Raw genomic sequence first — 20950 nt, forward strand, 5'->3', positions numbered from 1 at the left:
TCCTAGATGTTATATCCTAGATGGATATATCTGTCTCTCCCTCATGTTTCTGTTATGCCCAGGCTTTATTCCAGGGACTAAAAAATAAGATATGAGAGGTGTTGTATGTAGCTTTACTGGCTGAGTGGGAATTTTTAATTCACATGAGGCTCCTCTCCCCATCTCAGGCAATTGGAAGCAAACAGACCCGAATTAAACAGCCTGGTGGGAGTGCTTGTAGTCTTAACTTCAATACTGGAAGATGAATTTGTGTGTGGCAGGGTGGTGGTAGGGGGTGCAGGAAGATAGGTGGGGGTGGCTTTGTGGTGGCAATCCTGGAGTGCCCAGAACTTTCGCCCACTTACTGAACGAATTACTTACTGACTACCTACCATGAATGAGACCTACTGGCCACATCTTCTGTTCATTTATCTATTTAACATGTATTTCCTGAATGCAGCTCATCTACTAGGCTGCGAGGACATAGTAAGCAGGAATCCAAGACTGTCCTTGGCCCCACGAAGCTCACAATCTAGGGTTAATCTGGTCGTTAACAAAGAATCTAAAATATATAATTGCCATTGTGCTGAGGGATTCAAAGGAAGGGTATCTGATGTCAGGAAAACTTAAAATAGGGGGCTAAGAATTAACAAGGAGGCCAAAGGAGAAGCTGGGGAGGCCAGCTGGAAGCCTGCTGCTGTTAAACCAATAGAAGTTAGCAGGAGCACTGGAGCTGGAGAGAACAGACTGATCTGAGATGTCCCCTGTGTCCACATCGGATCTTGCTTTTTCTCTCAGGGGATAGAGGGAAGACAGACAGAGACCAAACTTCTCCACGAGTGACTTAGCCAAGGGAACACCTTACTCTAAAATTAAATAGAAGAAGAGAGATTTTGTGTATGTTTACACCATCTACCTACCCTCTGCTATGAGCTGGTACCATCACTGCCACACTGAAAGCACTGAACTACGCTGGGAAGTGGATGTCCTCCTCATTTTTTTTTTTTTTTAAAGATTTTATTTATTTATTTGACAGAGATCACAAGTTTGCAGAGAGGCAGGAAGAGAGAGAGGGGGAAGCAGGCTCCCCGCAGAGCAGAGAGCCTGATGCGGGGCTCCATCCCAGGACTCTAGGATCATGACCTGAGCTGAAGGCGGGGCTTTAACCCACTGAGCCACCCAGGTGCCCCTGGCCTCCTCATTTTACAGATGGGTCTTAGAAAGTGCAGGGGATATGCCCCAAGTCCGTTAGGGTTGGAGTTAGGATTGGAGCCCAGGTTTAGCAGCAAACACCAGTTCGTCCACGGCGCTGATATCCTGCACCCACTGTTCCTTCCTCTGGTCTAGTTTTCAATTTTGCATCCACGAGGAGGGGTCCTTAAGCCCCAGAGCAGGGAGAAAGGATGAACTCCGCAGCTGGAACACATCCTTCTGTCCGGAACTAGAGAGCGAGAGCACTATTTCCCGTCGGAAGGGGAAAAATGCTGCCCTCAGCCCCGCCCCCGCCGCATCGCGAGATCCGGAAGTTGCGTGTCGCATCCCGGCGCCAGCCTCCCCGTCGGGGGTGACGCCGCAGCGGACTGCCCTTTCCCAAGATGGCGTCGAAGATGGGTTCGCGACGGTGGATGCTGCAGCTGATCATGCAGCTGGGTTCGGTGTTGCTCACACGCTGCCCATTCTGGGGGTGCTTCAGCCAGCTCATGCTGTACGCTGAGAGGGCCGAGGCGCGCCGGTGAGCGGGCCCACGCGGCCGCCGAGCGCGGTGGGGTGGCGGTACGGCCCGTCCCAAGAACGGGGATGCAGTGAGGTGGGGAAGAAGTTGGGACCCTTGGGCTGGGGAAGAATTGGGATCTCGGGCTTGGTAGGGGCCCTGGTCTGGGGCAGGGTGGGCATTGAGCGTAGCGCAGGGGTCCTGGCCGTGAGAAGGGCCTCCGGTTCAGGGGCGCAGGGGAGCTTGTGGGAACTTAGGGGGTCGTAAGGCTCTTCTCCCGCTTCATTCTGTCCTCGTTGCTTCTTCCCCTCTCCGGCTCGCAGGAAGCCCGACATCCCAGTGCCCTACTTGTACTTCGACTTGGGGGCAGCCGTGCTGTGCGCCAGCTTCATGTCCTTTGGAGTGAAGCGGCGCTGGTTCGCGCTGGGGGCCGCCCTCCAGCTGGCCATTAGCACCTACGCCGCCTACATCGGGGGCTACGTCCACTACGGGGACTGGCTGAAGGTGAGCACCTCGGCCCAAGGCGGGACTTCGCTAGGGGGCTGGGGAGCCCGAGGCCAGTGCCCAGTGACCCCGGGGCAGCGGGTAATGCATGGTGCTAGCCAGTTGCATAGTGTGAAGCCTGGGAAGGCAGAACCCCTAGGCTTGTGGAGATTGTTACAGACTGCAAAGATGAAAGGCCCTCAGAGACCACACAAGACTGTCTTTCAGGGCGTGAAAACTGAGGTGCAAAGATGAGAAACAGACTTCCCCAAAGTTACACGACAGTTAGCATTGCAGGTGAGGCCAGAACCCTTTATGCCATTAGTTAGTAATGTCAGAATATAGGGCAAAAGGGACCTTGGAGAGTACTGGTTCCAGCCATCTGATTTCATGAAATTTAATTAATTTAGGGCGGCATGTAAATCTGAAGTGCCAGAACCTGTACCAGGTGCTGCAGGTGTGTAGATAATCCTGGACAGAGGCAGGGACTGTCAGTCCAGTGGGGGTGGCAGATGTGCGAACAACTACCGGACAGTGGGATCCCTGATTTTTTTTTTTTTATGGGATAGACTATACTCTATAGCAGAAAGAACATTGGGATTCGAGTCTGTACACCTGGAGGTGTAGAGGGGGCAACTCTTGGTATCTGGACACTTTCTGTAGGACCTTGGACAATTTTAGTAATCCCCTGGGCCTCAGTTTCCACTTCTGATAAAAAGAGTTCTATCTCTGCTGCACCTGCCCACCACACTTGGAAACGGTAAGAGGGTTCATCGGATGGAATGGGATGTATAGAGATGGGCAGTGCTGTGCTCTAGACAGCCAGGAGAAAGGTGGTGGCTGCAGTTCCTGACTGGGGTCCCCTCGCCTCGGTCCAGGTCCGGATGTACTCGCGCACAGTTGCTATCATCGGCGGCTTTCTTGTGTTGGCCAGCGGCGCTGGGGAGCTGTACCGCCGGAAGCCCCGCAGCCGCTCCCTCCAGTCCACCGGCCAGGTGTTCCTGGGCATCTACCTCATCTGCGTGGTAGGTTGGGGGGTTGCTGGTAGGTTGGCTGGAAGTGCTTGCCTGGGAGTGAGGCAGAACCCAGGGAGGTGGGCAGAATAAGGCCCTGCATATATAGTTCCTGATGGTCTGCCTCCTGGACACTGCCCCAGCCAGCTATTGGGCTCAGGAACCATTCAAGTGCCTGAGACCTGGCTGAGGGTCCCTTCTTCCAGCATTATTGCCACCAGGGAGAGAAGAGGTTGGATTGACTGTCCAGTCCCAAGCCTGAGAGTCAGCAGAACAGGGTGGACTGGTCCTCTCGTGGCTTCAGCCTGCAGAGGACTGGGAGAGGGAGCAAAGGAGAGGTTTGGTGGGATTCAGACACCAGATGGGGCTCTGTTGCTTAGAGTTGGTTGGAGTAGTGAGTTATGGTACTCCCTAGTGGACGACCTAGGGGGAGCCAGTGTGGCTGGGGACCTGGACAGGCTCCAGGTCACTTGGCTTCATCTTGGTTCCTGGGCACCATATCCCATGTGCAGAGCTCTGTACTCAGAGGTGAGAGCCCCAGTCTGGCAGCGGAGACACGCTTCTGCCCTCCTGAGCCCCAAAGGTGAGGAGAGACAGGCCCTAACCTCCGGAGTTCCCTAGCCTGTGTGGGGGGAGATGCAGGCCCTCCTTTTAGAGAGCCCCAGGTCTGAGCCAGGAGTCAGGGGCCCCGCTAGCAGAGGCTGACTTGCAGTTGGCATCTCAGGGCCAGCTGTCCCCAGACAGGCTCCTCAGCCTGCAGGAGAGACTTATAGGATGGTGTGTCTTTAGGCCTACTCGCTGCAGCACAGCAAGGAGGACCGGCTGGCCTATCTGAACCATCTTCCGGGAGGGGAGCTGATGATCCAGCTCTTCTTCGTGCTGTACGGCGTCCTGGCCCTGGCCTTCCTTTCGGGCTACTACGTGACCCTGGCTGCCCAGATCCTGGCCATTCTGCTGCCCCCTGTCATGCTGCTCATTGATGGCAATGTCGCCTACTGGCACAACACACGGCGCGTTGAGTTCTGGAACCAGATGAAGCTCCTTGGAGAGAGTGTGGGCATCTTTGGGGCTGCCGTCATCCTGGCCACCGATGGCTGAGTGGCACGGGGAGAGGCCGAGATGGGCGCAGCAAGCCACCGAGGGCCACCCGCCTTCCTGCTTGCTGGCCCCGTTGTTTCCTTCTGCTTTCCACTCTGTTGGTTTGGTTCTTTGCTGTGTGTGTATGTGTTGGTAAGAGGCAAGTCTCTTCCCTGGTACCTGGGCTCGGCCCTGGGTGGGTGGGAGCCCCGCTCATGATGCCTTACAGGGCTTTTTCCTGTTCAGTGGTGGGAGACCTGAGGCCAGCTGCTCCCTGGGTCTCCTGTCTCAGAGAAGGGAGTAAGGCAGGGCTTGGGGGGGGGCTACTGAGAATGGAAGACAGAGGAAGACCATGAACCAGAAGTGAGCAGATGTGAAAAATTCCTTTTTGAACCTGGCCAAGCGCAGCTAGGCTCTACAGTGCTTTCTGGAGACTGAGACTGAGACTGTGTGTGTTGACACGTGTTCGGGGCTGGGAGGAGCCAGGGGCCAGGTGCCGCGGAGTGCGTTCTCAGGGTGTGCTGGAGGCAGAAACAGCACTTGCTGTTGCCCCACCTTGAAAGCAGAGCAGGCCGCTGCCCGGGGTGTGCGGGGGGTAGGGCAGGCGGTGGCTAGCTTCCTGCCTCCTGCCTGCTGTTTCCAGCTCTATGGTTGGCCTGGTTGGGGTGAGTGCCCTCCCAAAGACCAGACCACACAGTCCTCCAAAAATAAACATTTTATATAGACATTTGGCTTTGCTTCTCTGTTCTCCCTGCAGGTTACATTGCCATTGGCTGGGATTGATCTTGGGTTTTTTGAGAGACCGCATCTGGTTAAGCCCCACTTTGGTTCCCCCGTGATCTCTGCCCTGTTCTGAGGGTTCCCACAGGCCTTTGACTGTCTAGTCAAGATCCTCCCTGTATTCTGCCTTTGATCCATCGCCTCGGTCCCTGTGTCGTAGCTTGTCTCTGCCTACCCTTTTTTCCTCCTGGTTTCTTTTGAAGAAATCTTTGGTGAGGGCAGCTGGCAGGGGGCAGGGGGGCTAGCATTGAGTGTCCACTCTGAGGATTTTACATCTTACAGATGGGGCAAATGGAAGCTCAGAGAAGGTGAGCAGCTTCCCTCAAGCCACAGAGCAAATGCAGCCACAGCTGGATTCCAGGTCGGGCCTGTCTTAATGCCCACACACAGCTGTGCGCTCTGTCACCCCTCTTCTGAGGGAAGGCAGAAGCTGCTCCTGGGGTTTGGTTCTGTCATGGCCCTGCTGTGCCATGATGGTCCTCTCCCTGCTTGTCCATGCACCTCCTGATTGAAAGTAGCCTGGCGACCAGCATCGGGCCTGTCACATCGCGGGGGTCAAAAATGTGGAATGAGACCTCTGGCTTTGGGCTCCTGCTGGCTGAGGTGTTCTCAGCAGATGGACACAGCCTCCAGTGGGTCTAGGGGAAAACATCCAAGTCTGGGCCTTGCTTGGAAAGAGAGCTGGGGCTGCTGTTGGTCTGGTCTGTGGGGTGGAGGGGAGCCCCACTGGGGGCTGCTGACATCCAGGTGAGGGAGACGGTGACAGCATTCATCTTGGAGGCACTCCATCTCATTTAGCTCCTCTCTTCCCTCTGGGAGCCCCCTGGTTCTCCAGCCCTCAAGATCTTGCTCCCAGAAGGTCACTGCTCATTTCCTTTCAAGTGTGAGCTGACTCTCAGACAAGTATTTGTGTTTTAATCAAGGCCTCCTGAAAAGTTGTAAGACCCAAAGGGATTAAAGTAAGTGGTGGACTATCAAGCAAATGGGGGTGATATTTTGGATAAGGGGGTCTCGAAACAGAACGGAGGCCACAGAGACTGGCCCACCTTTAAGGTTCGCCCTGAAGGCAAACCGGCAAGCCCTCGACCCTGGCTTCCCAAATCTCTAGACTGAAAAAGGAAGGCCATCTGGTTATAGTTATGGAGCCAGTGGTGAGGGTGGGGGGTTGTCTTGGACACACCCTTCTTCCTGGGCTTGTGCCCTCTTGGGCGCCCCCCTCTGGACAGAGTAGAGTAGGAGCCGCTTCCTTCTCTGCAGATCACTTAGCCATCAAGCCTGGTCCAGCCTGTGGCTGCCTGGGATCATCACCTCCAGCAGGCATGACTTTGGTTCACCCTGGTTGTCCCAGGGCCTGAAGGGCAGGCAGTGAGGGTCAGCTGCCTGGGTCAGAAGCTGGCTTGCAGAAGGAGTCCGGCAGCCCCTTGGCATGGTTGACCAGCTCATAAGAGTCCCGGATATCGGCCAGGCCAAACCAGAAGAAGATCCACTGCTTGTTGGAGAAGCTGCCATCACTGTGTTTGAAGTACCTGGTTGGGGGGAAGGAGGCAGCTTTTAGGGCAAGCTTTTAGGCATGCCATCTACATGCTAGGCACCCTGCTGTTATCCGGTTTCATCCTTACAGCAGCCGCCAAGAGCCTGGTGGTGTGGTATGCTCTTTGCACAGAGAAGCAGCTAAGGCCCGGAGAAGCTAGTTGACCTGCCAGAGTCCCAAAGCTAGGAAGCTTAGACTGAGGACGTCCTTTGCTCTGTGCCTCCAGGGAAGGGGTTCTTGTTCACCTCTTGGTCCCCACACAGCTGGATGAGGGCATAGTTGTAGAAGGAAAGAGAAAGGAGAGACCATTATGCTGGAGCTGCAGTAGGCCTGGGGTCAGCGCTTGGCCATTAGGCCGGGAATAGAGACTGGAGGATCAGGACTCTTCTAAGGACTCTGGGAGAGTCAGGGAGTGTCTTCAAGGAATCCACTGCAGTGGGACAGAGCGTGTTTAAGTGTGCTCTGCTTCTGGGGAAATCTCAGATTCCGTGTGTGGTCTGCTCCTTGGGGAATGTGGGATCACATGGAGTGGAGCCTTTTCCTTGGGGGAGGCCCAGCCTTCGGGGGGCGTGGCTGTGGAGAGCTGGGGCGGGGGCGGGGGGCGGGACCTACCAGGGATTGATGGGGTTGGTGACGCGGGAGCGCCAGAAAAGCGTCTGCAGGTCCCGCCGCAGGCACTCCCAGAGCATCTGGCCCGAGCCTTGTCCCTGGCGGCTGGAGCTCACCACAAACTTGTCTAGATATGGGGTGCCTCCCAGTACGGGCTCCGTGGTTAGAATGGCGGCCGCGTTGTACCTGGCGCAGCAGGGGAGAGGCAGGCTGGGACCTCTCTTAGGCCACAAGCTGCCCAGCTCTGTCCCTCGGTCCCTGTCCCCTGGGTCCCGCAGGCTCACCCCTCAGAAACGTAGACAGAGTGCAGCCGTGGGCGCAGCGAGGCCAAGTAGTCGTCCCGGAGCTTCTTGCCGAAGCTGGCGTTGACCAGGTTCACCAGGCGGCGCTGGTCCAGGCTGTCCAGGCTGCGCACCCGCAGCATCCGCTCTGCGTTCTTGAACAGGGTCCCAGACCCTGGGGGTGGCGCAGAGCGCGAGGGGTTGGTTAGTTTAGCCCGAGAGCCAGGGCCCATCAGCTCCTGCCTGTGCTCTGCCTGGTCGTCGGAGGGGGGAGGGGTGTCCGGATATGACAGGGGCCAGTGGGACAGTGGCCCTCTTGGGAAGATCTCCACGATGAAGTGATCTCTGCGGTCAGCAGAGATACGTGCAGGATTTTCATACGGGGAGAAGCTCTCTCCTGGCAGTTTGTCCCTCAACTTCGGTCCATCGTGCGGAGTCCCACCTACTTCCCCTAGACCCGCCTGCCTCCCCCAAAACCCTGTCTTGCCTGGTCTCCGCCCCCGCCCCGCCCCCCGGCGCGGCCCGCACCCTTGTTGCTGAAGAGCTCGGTGAGCAGCGTGGCGGCGGCGGCGATGACGGCCGAGGAGTGGTGCGGCAGGCGGCTGAGCACGTCCACGATGAGCCGCATCTGCTGCCGTTCCTTGGTGCTCACCCACTCGGCGTTGCTCACCACGTCCAGGTCGGCCGGCAGGTTCACGTTACTCAGGACCTGCGTCCAGGCCCAGGGGGTGAGCCTCTGGCCCGCAGCCGGCCGCGGACGGCGCCCCTAACCCCCACGGACCCCTTTACCCTCGCACCCTCCCGGAGTCCTCGGCTGAGGAGGGTTCGGAACTGGGCACCAAGCCATTCCCTAGCCACCCGGCTTGACTCTGGGGCCCGTCAGGGAGGCGAGCGAGCAGGGAGCCCAAGAAGGACTCAGCCGGGACCGGGGTCCCGCGAGCGGCGCCCGAACGGAGGGGATACACCTTCTGACTGCTGTCGCGCAGGCCTCCTGTGTTATTGAGGAAGATGATTTTGGTGGGCTGTAGCGCCTTGGCCAGAGCCGCGGTCACCTCCAGCGAGTCGAGGAGGACGGAGCGGCGCGCCGTCGTCTCCCCGATGGGGCACAGTATGGGGATGCTGCCGGACTCCAGGCACCACTGTAGCAGGTCGGTCTCCACGGAGACGATGCCGCCGTAGCTGTGGGGCCAGACGCTGTGCTCAAGAGGGCCCCCTCCAGGCCTGCGGGGCTGGGGCGGGGCGGGCGGCCGGGCGAGGTCTAAGGACGCCGGGCGCACGCGGGACCCGCACTAACCTGGCGTGAGGGGCGGGCTCAGCCGCGCTCAGCACCGAGCCGCCGCCGAAAAAAGGCACGGCAGGGGCAGCGTTGTGCCGCAGCTCATCCACCAGCACCTTGCAGTTCTGGGCCAGCTGTGCCTTGGCCTCCCAGAAGGAAAGGCAGCCGGAGGGCGCCGTGGGAGCGGGCAGCCCTAGGACAACCAGGGGCTTCATGTCCATGCGCTGCAGGAATGCCAGAGCGAAGGCCAAGCTGGATACGGCGCTACTGCACTTGAGTACCTCCTCGTCCACCTGTGGGGGAGGGAGCGTTCAGAAGGGGCAACACTGGCCCTGACTCCCGCAGCCTGACCACCCCCCACCCCCAGCCCTGTCGGTGTCCCCTGCCCTGCCCAGGAGCAGTCAGGCCCCATTCCTGGCTACCGGCGCCCACCTGCTCCGCCCTTTGCCCCGTTGGGTCTTGCCATCCCCTTATCTCGCATTGGTGTTCCTCCCTCTGTGCCTCCCTGCGACCTTGGACTCTATGAGTTCTTGGGGGGAGGGGTAACCCAGGCAGCTCCTGTCCAAGTTCCCTACTTGGGTTCCCATCTGAACCCATAATCGCGCCCACGGTGTGTGTGCGTGGTGGGGAGACTTCTCCAGCGCATCACACTTGGGGGATTACGGTCCCCCAGTCTCCTCGCCTGGGCTGGGCGTGAGACTATGGAAGCAGTGCGCAGCTTCACCCGGCGCCGGGCACTCGTCCCGGCACCGTCTCACCCTTTCAGCTTCCGCTGTGCAGAGGCGCAGCGGGTCCCGCCATGCCTGGCGACACGTCGCCGGACAGCCCCCATACATCCCGTCGCTGTGGCACGGCCGGCGCCGGCCTCCGCTCACCTCGATGACTGCGAAGGGCTTGTCTGCGGAGTGGTAGCAGGTCTGGAACTGCGTGAGCCAGTGGCGCGCCTCCCCGGGGCTGGCTCCGCACTGGTTCAGAAAGGCCTGGATGTCTCGTTGCACCAGCGAGCGGCCGGCCGGGGGCCCCGGGGGGTCGGGAGGGCCCGGGGGCGCCGGGGGCGGTGTCCACTCCTGCTCTTCCGGGGCAGGCGAGCGGAGGTCGTCCTCGGCGCCCTCGGGCCCTTCCCGTGCGGGCTGGGCCGGCGCCCAGGCGGTGCTGAGCCGGCGACCTGGGCTGGCGCTCCTGGCCGTCCGCCGTCGTGCGCTGCCGCTCAGTCTCCGGGCACCCCCAGGGCCTCGGGGACCGCGCAGCCTTCCTCCCACGGAGGTGGTCCGTAGGGCCCAGGCCAACCGCGCCGTCGCCATGACAACCAGACTGGCTGGTCCCCCCACGAGTGCGCTTCTGTCCACAGCTCCCGGCTCTGGGGGGCTCTTAACCTGCTGCAAGGCGGGGCTGGACCAGCCCGGGCGGGGCGCGGACTGGGGGCGCAGAGTCTTCTCTGGGTGCATTTGAGGAGGGTCAGGCAGGGCATGGGTCAGGGGGCGGGGCCACCAGTATCCCCCGCCCCTGGGGGGGGGAGCGGAACCCACTAGCGCCGGTCACGCGGCAGAGATAAGGGGTGGCGAGGTGTCTTTCATCTGCTGCCAAGGCCGGTTCCAGGAAGGGCTTAGGAGACCCAGGGTGGCTTTGGCGGTTTGCGGGTTCTGGATGCTTAAACGGGAGTGTGAGGAGGGCAGGAGGGGAGAGCAAGTGGCCGCTGCCGCTGTTGCCACGGGACTGAGGGAGGAGACTGCAAGGAGAGGCAGGGAGGAGTGGAAGGAAGGTGCAGGTGTGCCAGCTCTGCTGAGGGCGGGGATGCCTCTGTCCTATCATCGGAGATCAAAGAAGATTGGAGTTATGAGGTTACCAGGGTTTGCAGGCTCCAGACAGTGGGTACCACTTGGAAGAATTTTGTCATATTCTTAAATCACCCCTTCTTATTTATTTTAGTTTACTTTTTATTTTTATTTTATTTCATTACCTTGTTTGAAACCAGGCCATCAGCTATATGCTCGAGACTGTAAGCACTGGGAAGCCAGCTTCAGTGTTCTTTTCCCTCCTTTTCCCAAACATAAGCCCTTTTCCACCAAGACAAGCGTCCAGATCTGATGGGAAAGGGAACCGAAAGGGGAGTCACCCCTTATTAGTATGAAATTTTAAATTTAATTTTATTATTTTTTTAAAGATTTTATTTATTTATTTGACAGAGACCAGAGATCACAAGTAGGCAGAGAGGCAGGCGGAGGGGGTGGTGATAGGAAGCAGGCTCCCTGCTGAGCAGAGAGCCCCATGCGGTGCTCAATTCCAGGACCCTGGGGATCATGACTTGAGCCAGAGGCCTTCACCCACTGAGCCACCCAGGTGCCCCTTAGGAAACTTTTTAAATTTAAAATTTATCAAAATTTATCCCTGTCAAGATTGTAACTAGAAAACCAGTATCCCCTTGCTATCATCAGAAGAAAGCCTTAAGAATAAAGCCAGAACGAAATCTTAATCAGTTCCAGCCAGCTAGTGTTGCCAGCTCTCTTGGTAACACAGAAGGCCGGCGAGTGCCCAGTGTCAGAAGCACCCTGCAGCCTGGGAGGCTTTCTGCTGACATGTGGAATGCCAGGCACTGTGCAAAGCATTTCACATATAATAATTCATTTCGTCCTCACGATGACGCCAGGATGGGTATTATTATTCTGCCCACTTTACAGGTGAGGAAATCAAGGCACAGAACAATGGGAAGGCCAAGGTTGTTCCTCTCATCAACAGTGGGGCTGTTCTTTGAAGCAAAGCAATTCTGCTCCAGCTGCATGCTCCTAAACAAGATTTGAAAAGGACCTGAAAACTTTCACAGGATGTGATTCACTGTGACTTGATACTGTATCCGCCTGCTGCCAGAAGCACCCCCCACACTATCCGTTGTACACATCCTGCGCTTCCGTACTGTACTGGGTGCTGGATCCCCCACACGCTGTCCTTGTAGAGGAGGAAAGCAAGTGTGAAGGAGCAGTGACTTGGCCAAGGTCACACTGCTGTTAGCGTCACTGCCAGATGTTGGGCAACCTAAGTTCTCGCTACTGCTCACTTCTTCCTTCCATGCAGTTCTGTGCTCCCTGGGCTGGGGGTCAGGACTCTGGGGGCTCTGCCTGAACCGCCAGTGGTGGCTTGAGCTGCTTCTCTCCTGAGTATCTCAGAGGATGCTGGGGGAACACGCCCACCCTGTCCCAGGATCCCCCGCCAACACACTCATGCCTGCACCCATACGTGCGCACACACAACACACACAGGTGCTATCCTGGGCAGGAGACTCCTGGCAGGGGGAGGGTGGAGCTGACCTTTGTGACCTTGTCCAATGACTTTTCCATTTTCCTACTTAGAAATCCTGGGTTCCCTTAGAGCATGGAAGGTCTGTACCCCCTACTCTGTGGGGGCACCTCTAGGGCCTTCTGTCTCTTTGCAATTTACTCCTGCCCACCCCCTACTTCCCTACACTTCCCAGAATCCCCCAAGGGAGGTGGTCCTAGCTCCTGGGGGCACTAATCACTTTCCAAGCCTCTCATCGGTGCTCCCACCCTCCCTGGCCCTGCCCCACTCAGGATTCCTCCTTTCCTGTCTCTCTGCCCCAGCTCTGTCCTCTCTTCACGCCTCTCCCAAACGTATGCCTCTTCCAGGCCCTTTCCCCCTCCTCCCAACTCAGGGCCTCCATGAGAGCAAGGCTGACTTCTCACTTCAGACGGGAGCTCCCTGAGGGCAGAGTGGATGTCTCCCTCCGACCAGGGGCCCACCCATTTCAGCCCCATTTCCCGTAGGCTGGTGGGGCAGACAGGGGCTGGGGAACTGCTTCCTACTGCCCCACTGCCTTGGGCTTTAGCCCAGAGGGCCGTGTCCCCAGGCAGCCAATGGGCCCAGGGATACCCTGAGTAGATGATTAACTCTAGGCCCAGTGACCCTGGGGCCACTGTGTCCTCACTGCCTCTCTCTGGGGGAAGGCCAGCCTCTGGTTGGAGAACTGGCCCTGCTTTGTGGAGGAGATGAGTGTGGGTGTAAGAGGTCAACACCCCTACCCGACCCCACCCCTCTGAATTGAAGGCCGCCAGGATCCCTGGGGGTCTGGGTTCCAGAGAGAATTTTCCTCATTCCCCCTAAAGCAGGCCGTCGTTTTGTTTTTCAGAGCAAAGCTTGTTGTCATTGTGCCCAGAATCAGGCTCCTGTCTTCTCACCAGGCCCTGGGTCATGGAGATGCTGGGAACAGACACAATCCGCCAACTCCTCCAGACACTTCCCTCAGCACGGGCTGCAGCCTTGAGCACGGGAGCTGGTTTGAAGGGCCAGGCTGTCCCTCCTACTAGAGCCCTCCTTGGCTGCCCCTCAGGACAGGTAGGCGTGGAAGTGACAGGAGTGACAGGAAGTGACAGCCAGTCTAGGGGCCGGGATGACAGCTGACGGTTCCAATCAAAGCACCTGAGGGGAGATACACACACACACACAGAGTACACAAATGTAACATCCCACACCATCCACTAGGCTGCACGCAGAAACACAGATGTCTAGACACACAAGTGTACGGAGATCCACAGAACAGTGGAGACCCACACCACTCGTTGTCACACAGGTGTACACATGGCGAGATGCACATGTACAGGCACAACAGGTGAACAGAGAGACACGGGTCCACCCAGACACGCATTCATGTGCAGAATTATGCCAATTTACACGCGCGGCCACTGGGTCATTCATAGGAACACAGACATGTACATGTGGGCAGGGGCTGAGAACACACAAAGACATACCAGCTGTTACCAGTGACAACTATGGGGACACTTAGATCTGGAGACATGAATGTATGTGGACTTTTGTGTGTGTGTGGGCACGCGCACACTCACACACACACTACATACAGAGTTAGAGGCGGACACCCCCCCCCCCCCGGCCCGAGTTCACACACGTCTACGCACAGACAGAGGCACAGAGCTGTACTCATTCACACACCGTGATGGGGTCTGGCATGGGTGAAGTGGCCAGGAAACATTGAAGGAAGGAAGGAAAGAGAAGACAGAAGGAAAGAGGTGGAAAGGGAAGCCTGGCTCTGTGGACCCTGTGCTGTGGGACTGGCTCGAGGACCACCCGACAGCCCCAAGGTGGCCCTCTCCGTCCGTGAGGAGGGAGAGCCCAGCGGGAGAGAACAGAGGCCTTGGTCAACCACAGTTTTGTGAGCACGTATTATGTGCCTGGTCGTGAACGGGGTGCTCTGAGGACGCAGTCCTGTTTCCCTGGCTGGAGACCAGCAGGCCTGGTGCTGCCACTTCCTTGGTTGCCAGGGTTTGGGCAAGGCACTTAACTTCTCTGGGCCCCCGTTGTCTCCCCTGTAAAAGGGGGGGAAAGAGAATAAAACTTAATCTCATGTGCAGTAGTGAAGACGGAAAGCTCTCCATGGGCGCGCAGTCAGCCAAATCCACACTGTGGGAAACCATAGGACAGACAACCTGGTTTCCTCAACAGGTAAATTACAAGGAAAAGAATAAGAGAGAGGAGGGCGGAGTAGATGAAAAGGGGTGTGTGTGTGTGTGTGTGTGTGTGTGTTTTATGGATTCTATTTTAAGTAATTTCTACACAACTCTGAGATCAAGAATCATATGCTCTACTGCCTGAGACAGCCAGGGCTCTCCCTAGAAAAGACTGATTGATTGATTGATTGATTGATTGATTTTAGAAAGAGTGAGTGCAAGCTGGGGGAGGGGGAGAGGGAGAGAGAGAATCTCAAGCAGACTCGGAGCCTGTTATGGGGCTCAATCCCACAACCCTGATCATGACCTGAGCCGAAATCAAGAGTTGGTGGTTTGGGTGCCTGGGTGGCTCAGTTGGTTAAGCATCTGCCTGAGGCTCAGGTTATGATTCTAGGCTCCTGGGATTGACTCCAGCATTGAGCTCCCTACTCAGCAGAGATTCTGCTTCTCCTTTTATTCCTCCCTACTGCTCATGATCTCTCTCTTTCTCTCTCTCTCTCTCAAAAAAAAAAAAAAAAGAGTTGACAGCTTAACTGACTGAACCAGCCAGGTGCCCCCCCAAAAGATTTATTTTTTTTATTTTTTAAATTAATTAACTTATTTAAATATTTTTATTTATTTATTTGACAGAGAGAGAGAGATTACAAGTAGGCAGAGAGATAGGTAGAGAGAGAGAGGAAGGGAAGCAGGCTCCCTGCCAAACAGAGAGCCCGATGCGGGGCTCGATCCCAGGACCCTGGGATCATGACCTGAGCCGAAGGCAGAGGCTTTAACCCACTGAGCCACCCAGGTGCCCTTTTTAATTTATTTTAAAAGATTTTATTTATTTATTTGAGAGAGAGAGAGATCACGAGCAGTGGGGAGGGATAAAAGGAAGAAGCTCCATGCTCAGCAGGGAGTCCTCCTGATGCAGGAGTCGATCTCAGACCCTTTGATCATAACCTGAGGCAAAGGCAGACGCTTCATAGACTGAGCCACTCAGGCACCCCCCCAAAAGATGTATTTTAAAAGTCTCTTTTAATCCTTATTTGAATTCTGAATCAAACAAGCCATAAGAAATGAGACAATTGGAAAAATTTGATCACAAAGGATATTTGATATATTAGTTTTTAGGTGTACTATGATTGTGTGTTATGTTTTTTCTTAAAGATTTTATTTATTTATTTGATAGAGAGAGAGGTCAGAAATAGGCAGAGCGGCAGGCAGAAAGAGAAGAGGAAGCAGGCTCCCTACTGAGCAGAGAGCCCGATGTGGGGCTCAATCCCAGGACCCTGGGATCATGGCCTGAGCCAAAGGCAGAGGCTTAACCTACTCAGCCACTCAGGCACCCCGTGTGTTATGTTTTTAAAACTACTCCATATGCTTTAGTGTACATCCTGAATATTTATAGATGAAAGGATAAGATGTCTGGCATTTGCTTCAAAATAGCCCTGGAGTGGGGAGGAAAAAGACACAAGGCAGAGGATCAAAAGGTAAGAGAGGAAAAAAGTGAAGACAAGAAACAAAAACCAAAACCCTGGAAGGGACAGGGCGGGGTGGGAGAACAGAGACAGTAAGGCTCACTCCAAGTCGGGAGGTGGTATGTGTCGAAGCTGGACAGTGGGCAGAGGATTAATTACACTACCCTCCGCTGTGTATGATTGGACAAAAGAGAAAATTCAGGGAATCCCCATAGGTGCAAGTTAGCAGCCTGACACGTAAACTCCCCATAAAAGCAAGCTTTCTTCTTCCATGAGTACTTTTCCTTCAAGGCACAAAAATGTGAAATATTATATAACTCCACAAATACGTAATTTATGGATTGAAGAATTTCGGTTCCAAGTGTGCCATGAGCCTCTTGTCCAGCAGGGGGCTCCCTACTCTCCGCCTCTTCTGGCTGCTGTCCTGGGGGTGTGTGAAAAGAAGGAAGCTATCCCCGGTGTAAGGGAGATGTTGGAGGCCTGTTAGCGTTGGCCAAAGACCTTCTCTTGGAGACGAGAGAAGAAAACACACACACACGCGGAAGAATCCGTCCATAACCCTATGATGGTTAGAGTCTTCCTACAGTCTACAATCTCTGGGGACTGGGAGTATTTAGGAAAAGGCTACTGTCTTTTTTATTTAATTAAATTAATTTATTTGACACAGAGAGAGAGATCACAAGTAGGCAGAGAGAGAGTGGAAAGCAGGCTCCCTGCTGAGCACAGAGCGTGTTGCAAAGCTTGATCCCAGGACCCTGAAATCATGACCTGAGCTGAAAGCAGAGGCTTTAACCCACTGAGCCACCCAGGCACCCAAAAGGCTACTGTCTTGAAGATCATGATGGCAGACTCTTGGTCCGATAGGTTCTAAGCACACGAAGTCGGTGTGATGATTATTACAGAGATGCTCGGAGACAGATGATAGACAAGTAGAGATAAAATTCTTGAGGCAAGGGCACCTGGGTGGCTCAGTGGGTTAAGGCCTCTTTCTTCGGCTCAGGTCATGATTCCAGGGTCCTGGGATCAAGCAGGCTCTCTGCTCAGCAGGGAGCCTGCTTCCCTCCCTCTTTCTCTTTCTCTGCCTGCCTCTCTGTCTACTTGGGATCTCTGTCCATCAAATAAATAAAAATTTAAAAAAAATCTTAAAAAAAGAAGAAAGATTCTTGAGATAAGATTCTGGAGAAAGTGGAGAGCACAGTGGAGAGGTAGAAGGGGTTCCACCAGGAGTCACCCGGAATCCACAGGTGGAGATGGTTCAAGAAGAAAGGGGCAGCCCGCACCATAGATGCCTCAAAGCCTGAGAACAGGCTGCTGGTTTCACTTATCAGTGACTTTCCCATTTCAGTGTGTGTATGTTGGGGCGGGGGGTAGGGGGCTGTAGGGTAGGAAAGCCAGGTAGTAGACAGTTGGGGAGGGGACTGGGATGAGCCCACTGGAACTCTGGGAACTCCTGGCCGGAGAAAGAAGCAGAGCCTCCTTTTTTTTTTTTTTTTTTTTTTTAAAGATTTTATTTATTTATTTATTTGAGAGAGAGAAAGTGGGAGAGAGAATGAGAGGGGAGAAGGTCAGAGGGAGAAGCAGACTCCCCATGGATCTGAGTCTGATGTGGGACTCGATCCCAGGACCATGACCCGAGCCCAAGGCACTCGCTTAACCAACTGAGCCACCCAGGCAGCCCCAGAAGCAGAGCCTCCTTATTCAAAACATGGTTCTTTACATCAACTGGGGGCTAGTTGAAAATGTGGAATCTGAGGGCCCTGCTCTAGGCCTACCGAATTAACATCTGCACTTTAATGAGGCCCCTAGGGGATTCTTTGGGGGTGTCAAAATCTGGAATAATAAACTGGAATAAATAAACTGGGGCAGAGGTGTGGGCGGGTCTCAGGAAGTCAAGAGAGGTGGCATTCAATATGGGGGTGTCCCTCGAGAGTTTGAGGTCAAGGAGGAGATGGAGGGAGAGGTGAAGGCCCTGGAGTGGAGCTGAACTTGGGGCTGTTGTGTTTATGGTTTCGCGGGGTGTTGTGTGGGACTCATGGGTAAGGTTAGGGGGCGCAGCGCTGGGTGGTACTTCTCTGACCCATGGCTGAGGGGGTTACTCATCTGTGTGTTCCAGAGAGGAAAGAAGAATGTGCAGAGGTGAGTGAGTGTGTGTGTGTGTGTTTGAGGGTTCTGGCATGTATGAAGGGTGAGTTGGGGAGCAGAGCTCATATATATCTTTTGTGTGTTTTTGTGCTTTTATAAGTTAGAAGCCAACAAATGGATGTTTCATAGGGTCCATCCTAATACGTGCGTGTCCCAAGGAGAAGGTGATGTGTAGGCAGAGAATTGTGGAGTTCAGGGCTTAGGAAACTGTCCTAAGGTTGAACAGCCCGCCTGCTGGACTTAGGGAACTCTCGGCCCCACCCGACCTGTCCTCCAGGGAGAAGAAACCCTGCAGATTGTAATTACATACTATTGCCACGAGAGGGCGGTGTCGGCTCGGCCCGGCGATTCGAAGACCGGGTGCGCTCCCAGCGAAGTTACAGCGGTTCGCTCCAGGAGCCGAGTGAGAACCGGTCCCCGGCAGCGAGTCTGGGGGCCGACTCTTGGCCTTGGGGCCCAGGCTTGCCGCCCCTCCCCCGGGCTCTGACTAACCTCCACCCCAGCCAATGCTCTTCCAGAGTCACCCCATCTTCGGACGCCGCTCTTCCATCCTGACACCCCCAACCTTCCTGCAAGTCGACCAGCCCTGGGGTGGGGAGAGAGTGAGCCAAGGGGGAGTCAGGACCAAAGGCGTTGAGGGGAGTGAAAGGTTCCCAAAGTTGGGAAGGTGGGGCTCAGGCGTCCTCAGTCGGTGCGCATGAAGGGAGCGCCCACGGTGGCCCGACAGGGTGCTGGACGAGTGGATCCGGGGACACAGGGCTCAGCCCTTGCCTTGATCTGGAGTCGTGGTTTCGAGTCCCAGCCTCACAGAGTGGCCTCGGAATGGCTTTGAGCAGGACTTTCCCTCCGACTGCGGGAACTTTCCTTTTCGTCTTCTCGGTGGGGAGGAAGCTGGCTTCCCTCCCGATTTACCGACTCACTGGTCTTTGCAGGTCGTTGAGAAACCCCGGGGAAGGTACCAGTGTTAGTGTGCCAGGGCAGGGGCGGGGAAGGGCAAAGCCCAGCGTAGTGAGGCCAGTGGTGTGGGTGCAGCTAAAGGAGACCGGGGAGCCCCTGTAAGATTTTGAGGAGTGGCCCAGTGTCTGCTGGGCTCCTAGAAGTTAAGGGTTGGTGGTGGGGGTGGGGGGGGGAGGTGGTGGAGCCCAGGCAGAGACCAGGGGTCTGACAGTGGGAGTGGAAGGAGCAGCTGGTGGTTCCGTTTAGGGCGTAGTTAATAAAAGAACAACAGCACAAACCTCAAAACACCAAACACCTTTTTTTTTTCTTCATTATAAAAGTAATTCAGGAGAATTACTGAAAACTAGATAAATAAACCTGTCTAGCCTACTAAGACAGTTGCATTTGGTCTTTCTTTCCAAGCTCTTTCTTATACATGAAACAAACAAGGATGGCTGTATTGTGGTGTGCCTGTAAATATTTCCCTGAGCTTCACTTAGGATGTCAGGAACATTTTTCATATTAGGTCCCTATATTCGTTTCCTAGGGTTGCCCTAACAAAAGACCACAGACTGGGTGGCTGAAAATAGCAGGAATATATGGTCTCACAGGTGGGGAGATTAGCCAGGATCAAGGCACCAGTAGGGCCACCAGAAACCTGTAGGGGAGAATCCTTCCTTGGCTCTTGTAGCTTCTGGTGTTTGCTGGCAGTCCTTGGCTTTCTTTGCCTTGAAGATGCCCCACTCCAATCTCTGTCTTTGGGGTCACGTGGCTACCTTCTCCCTGTGCGTGTCTCCTCTTCTTAGAAGGACACACAAGACATATTGGATTAAGTGTCGCCTACTCCGGTATGACCTCATCTTCATGAATTAAGACCACAACATCTTCCTTCCAAATAAAGTCCTATCCTGAGGTACTGGGGGTTAGGACTTCAGCATATCATTTTGGGGGACACAATTCAACCCGTCACACTTCCTAACTGTGGCTTTTATTGACTAAGATTTCAACAAGCGTAAAATTCCCTCATCTACTTAATTAATTTCTATTATTAAACATTCAATTTGCATCCAACTTATATATTATTATAAATATATTTAGAATTTCATGCATAGCATGTTCCTTCATACTGTCAAATGATTTTTTTTAAGGATAAATATTCAGAAGAGGGAATATCTGATTGAAGTTTACGGGAGGTTATGATTATATTTTCAGTTTGGGGAGAGTACAGGATGTGAGGAGACGAAGCACAAGGCAGAAAAGAATTACCCACAGGCTCATCCGCCAGAGGAAGCTTCTATGAGCGTGCCTTTTTTTTTTTTTTAAAGATTTTATTTATTTCTTTGTTTTTAAAGGTTTTGTTTATTTATTTGATAAGCAGAGATCACAAGTAGGCAGAGAGGCAGGCAGAGAGAGAGGGAAGCAGGCTCTTGGGGCTCGATCCCAGGACCCTGGGATCATGATCTGAGCCAAAGGTAGAGGCTTTAACCCACTGAGCCACCCAGGTGCCCCTTAAGATTTTATTTTTAAGTAATCTCCATACCCAAGGTGGAGCTGAAACTCAAAAGCAGGAGATCAAGACTGGGAGGGCTCCACCAACTGAACCAGACAGGCGCCCCCTGCTGTATATTTTTATATATACTTCTTACTCTTGTTTTTTCTGGGTTGAGATGTTAGGGCAGGTAACATTTTGTATTCTGCTTTTCCCACTTAAAGTTCCAAACAGCTTCTTATCGCAGCAACCTCATGATCAACTTTGGGGTGACTTCATAATGTTACATATGGGGATACTTTAAAATTTATTACTGAATATGCTATTATCAGATATTTATGCTACTTCGAAGTTTTCACTATTATAAATAAGTCTTGGTACACATTTTATGCATATATTGCTGAAATGACTTTATTTCAGTGGGTACCCAGAAACTGAACTCCTAGATTAAAGTGCATAAATGCTCCCGAGTCTTTGGAAGTTGCTTTTCAAAAGGGCTGTACCAATGCCCACTCATTAGCCGAGAATGGACGCGTATGTCTATTTGCCAGCACTCTTGCCAGCAGTAGTGTTATCATTTTATTTATATATTTTTTAAGTTTTGAAATCTTCCCAGGCAAAAGAGGGTGTTCTGTTTTGTCTTTTTTGGTGACCAGTGATGCCATTGTGTTCTTATGTTTTTTTTTTTAATTTTTTATTTTTTATAAACATATAT

General features: G+C 54.2%; 2 protein-coding genes across 2 annotated transcripts; one reads left to right on the forward strand and one right to left on the reverse strand.

Annotated features, from left to right (window-relative positions):
• The first annotated feature begins 1533 nt into the window (after window positions 1-1533).
• On the forward strand, window positions 1534-4990 carry TMEM101 (transmembrane protein 101). The gene is made up of 4 exons (XM_059149011.1): window positions 1534-1711; window positions 2014-2194; window positions 3052-3198; window positions 3976-4990. The coding sequence occupies exons 1-4, from the start codon at window positions 1575-1577 to the stop codon at window positions 4282-4284; spliced, it is 774 nt and encodes a 257-aa protein (XP_059004994.1). The 5' UTR covers window positions 1534-1574; the 3' UTR covers window positions 4285-4990.
• NAGS (N-acetylglutamate synthase) lies at window positions 4964-10194 on the reverse strand. Its single transcript, XM_059149010.1, has 7 exons — window positions 9616-10194; window positions 8759-9033; window positions 8430-8643; window positions 7993-8173; window positions 7468-7639; window positions 7187-7369; window positions 4964-6569 (listed from the first exon to the last, which is right to left on the reverse strand). Exons 1-7 carry the CDS (start codon window positions 10183-10185, stop codon window positions 6416-6418), a joined length of 1749 nt encoding a protein of 582 aa, XP_059004993.1. The 5' UTR covers window positions 10186-10194; the 3' UTR covers window positions 4964-6415.
• Window positions 10195-20950: the final 10756 nt, after the last annotated feature.

Source organism: Mustela lutreola, chromosome 15, assembly GCF_030435805.1.
Source record: "Mustela lutreola isolate mMusLut2 chromosome 15, mMusLut2.pri, whole genome shotgun sequence".
Taxonomy (NCBI): domain Eukaryota; kingdom Metazoa; phylum Chordata; class Mammalia; order Carnivora; family Mustelidae; genus Mustela; species Mustela lutreola.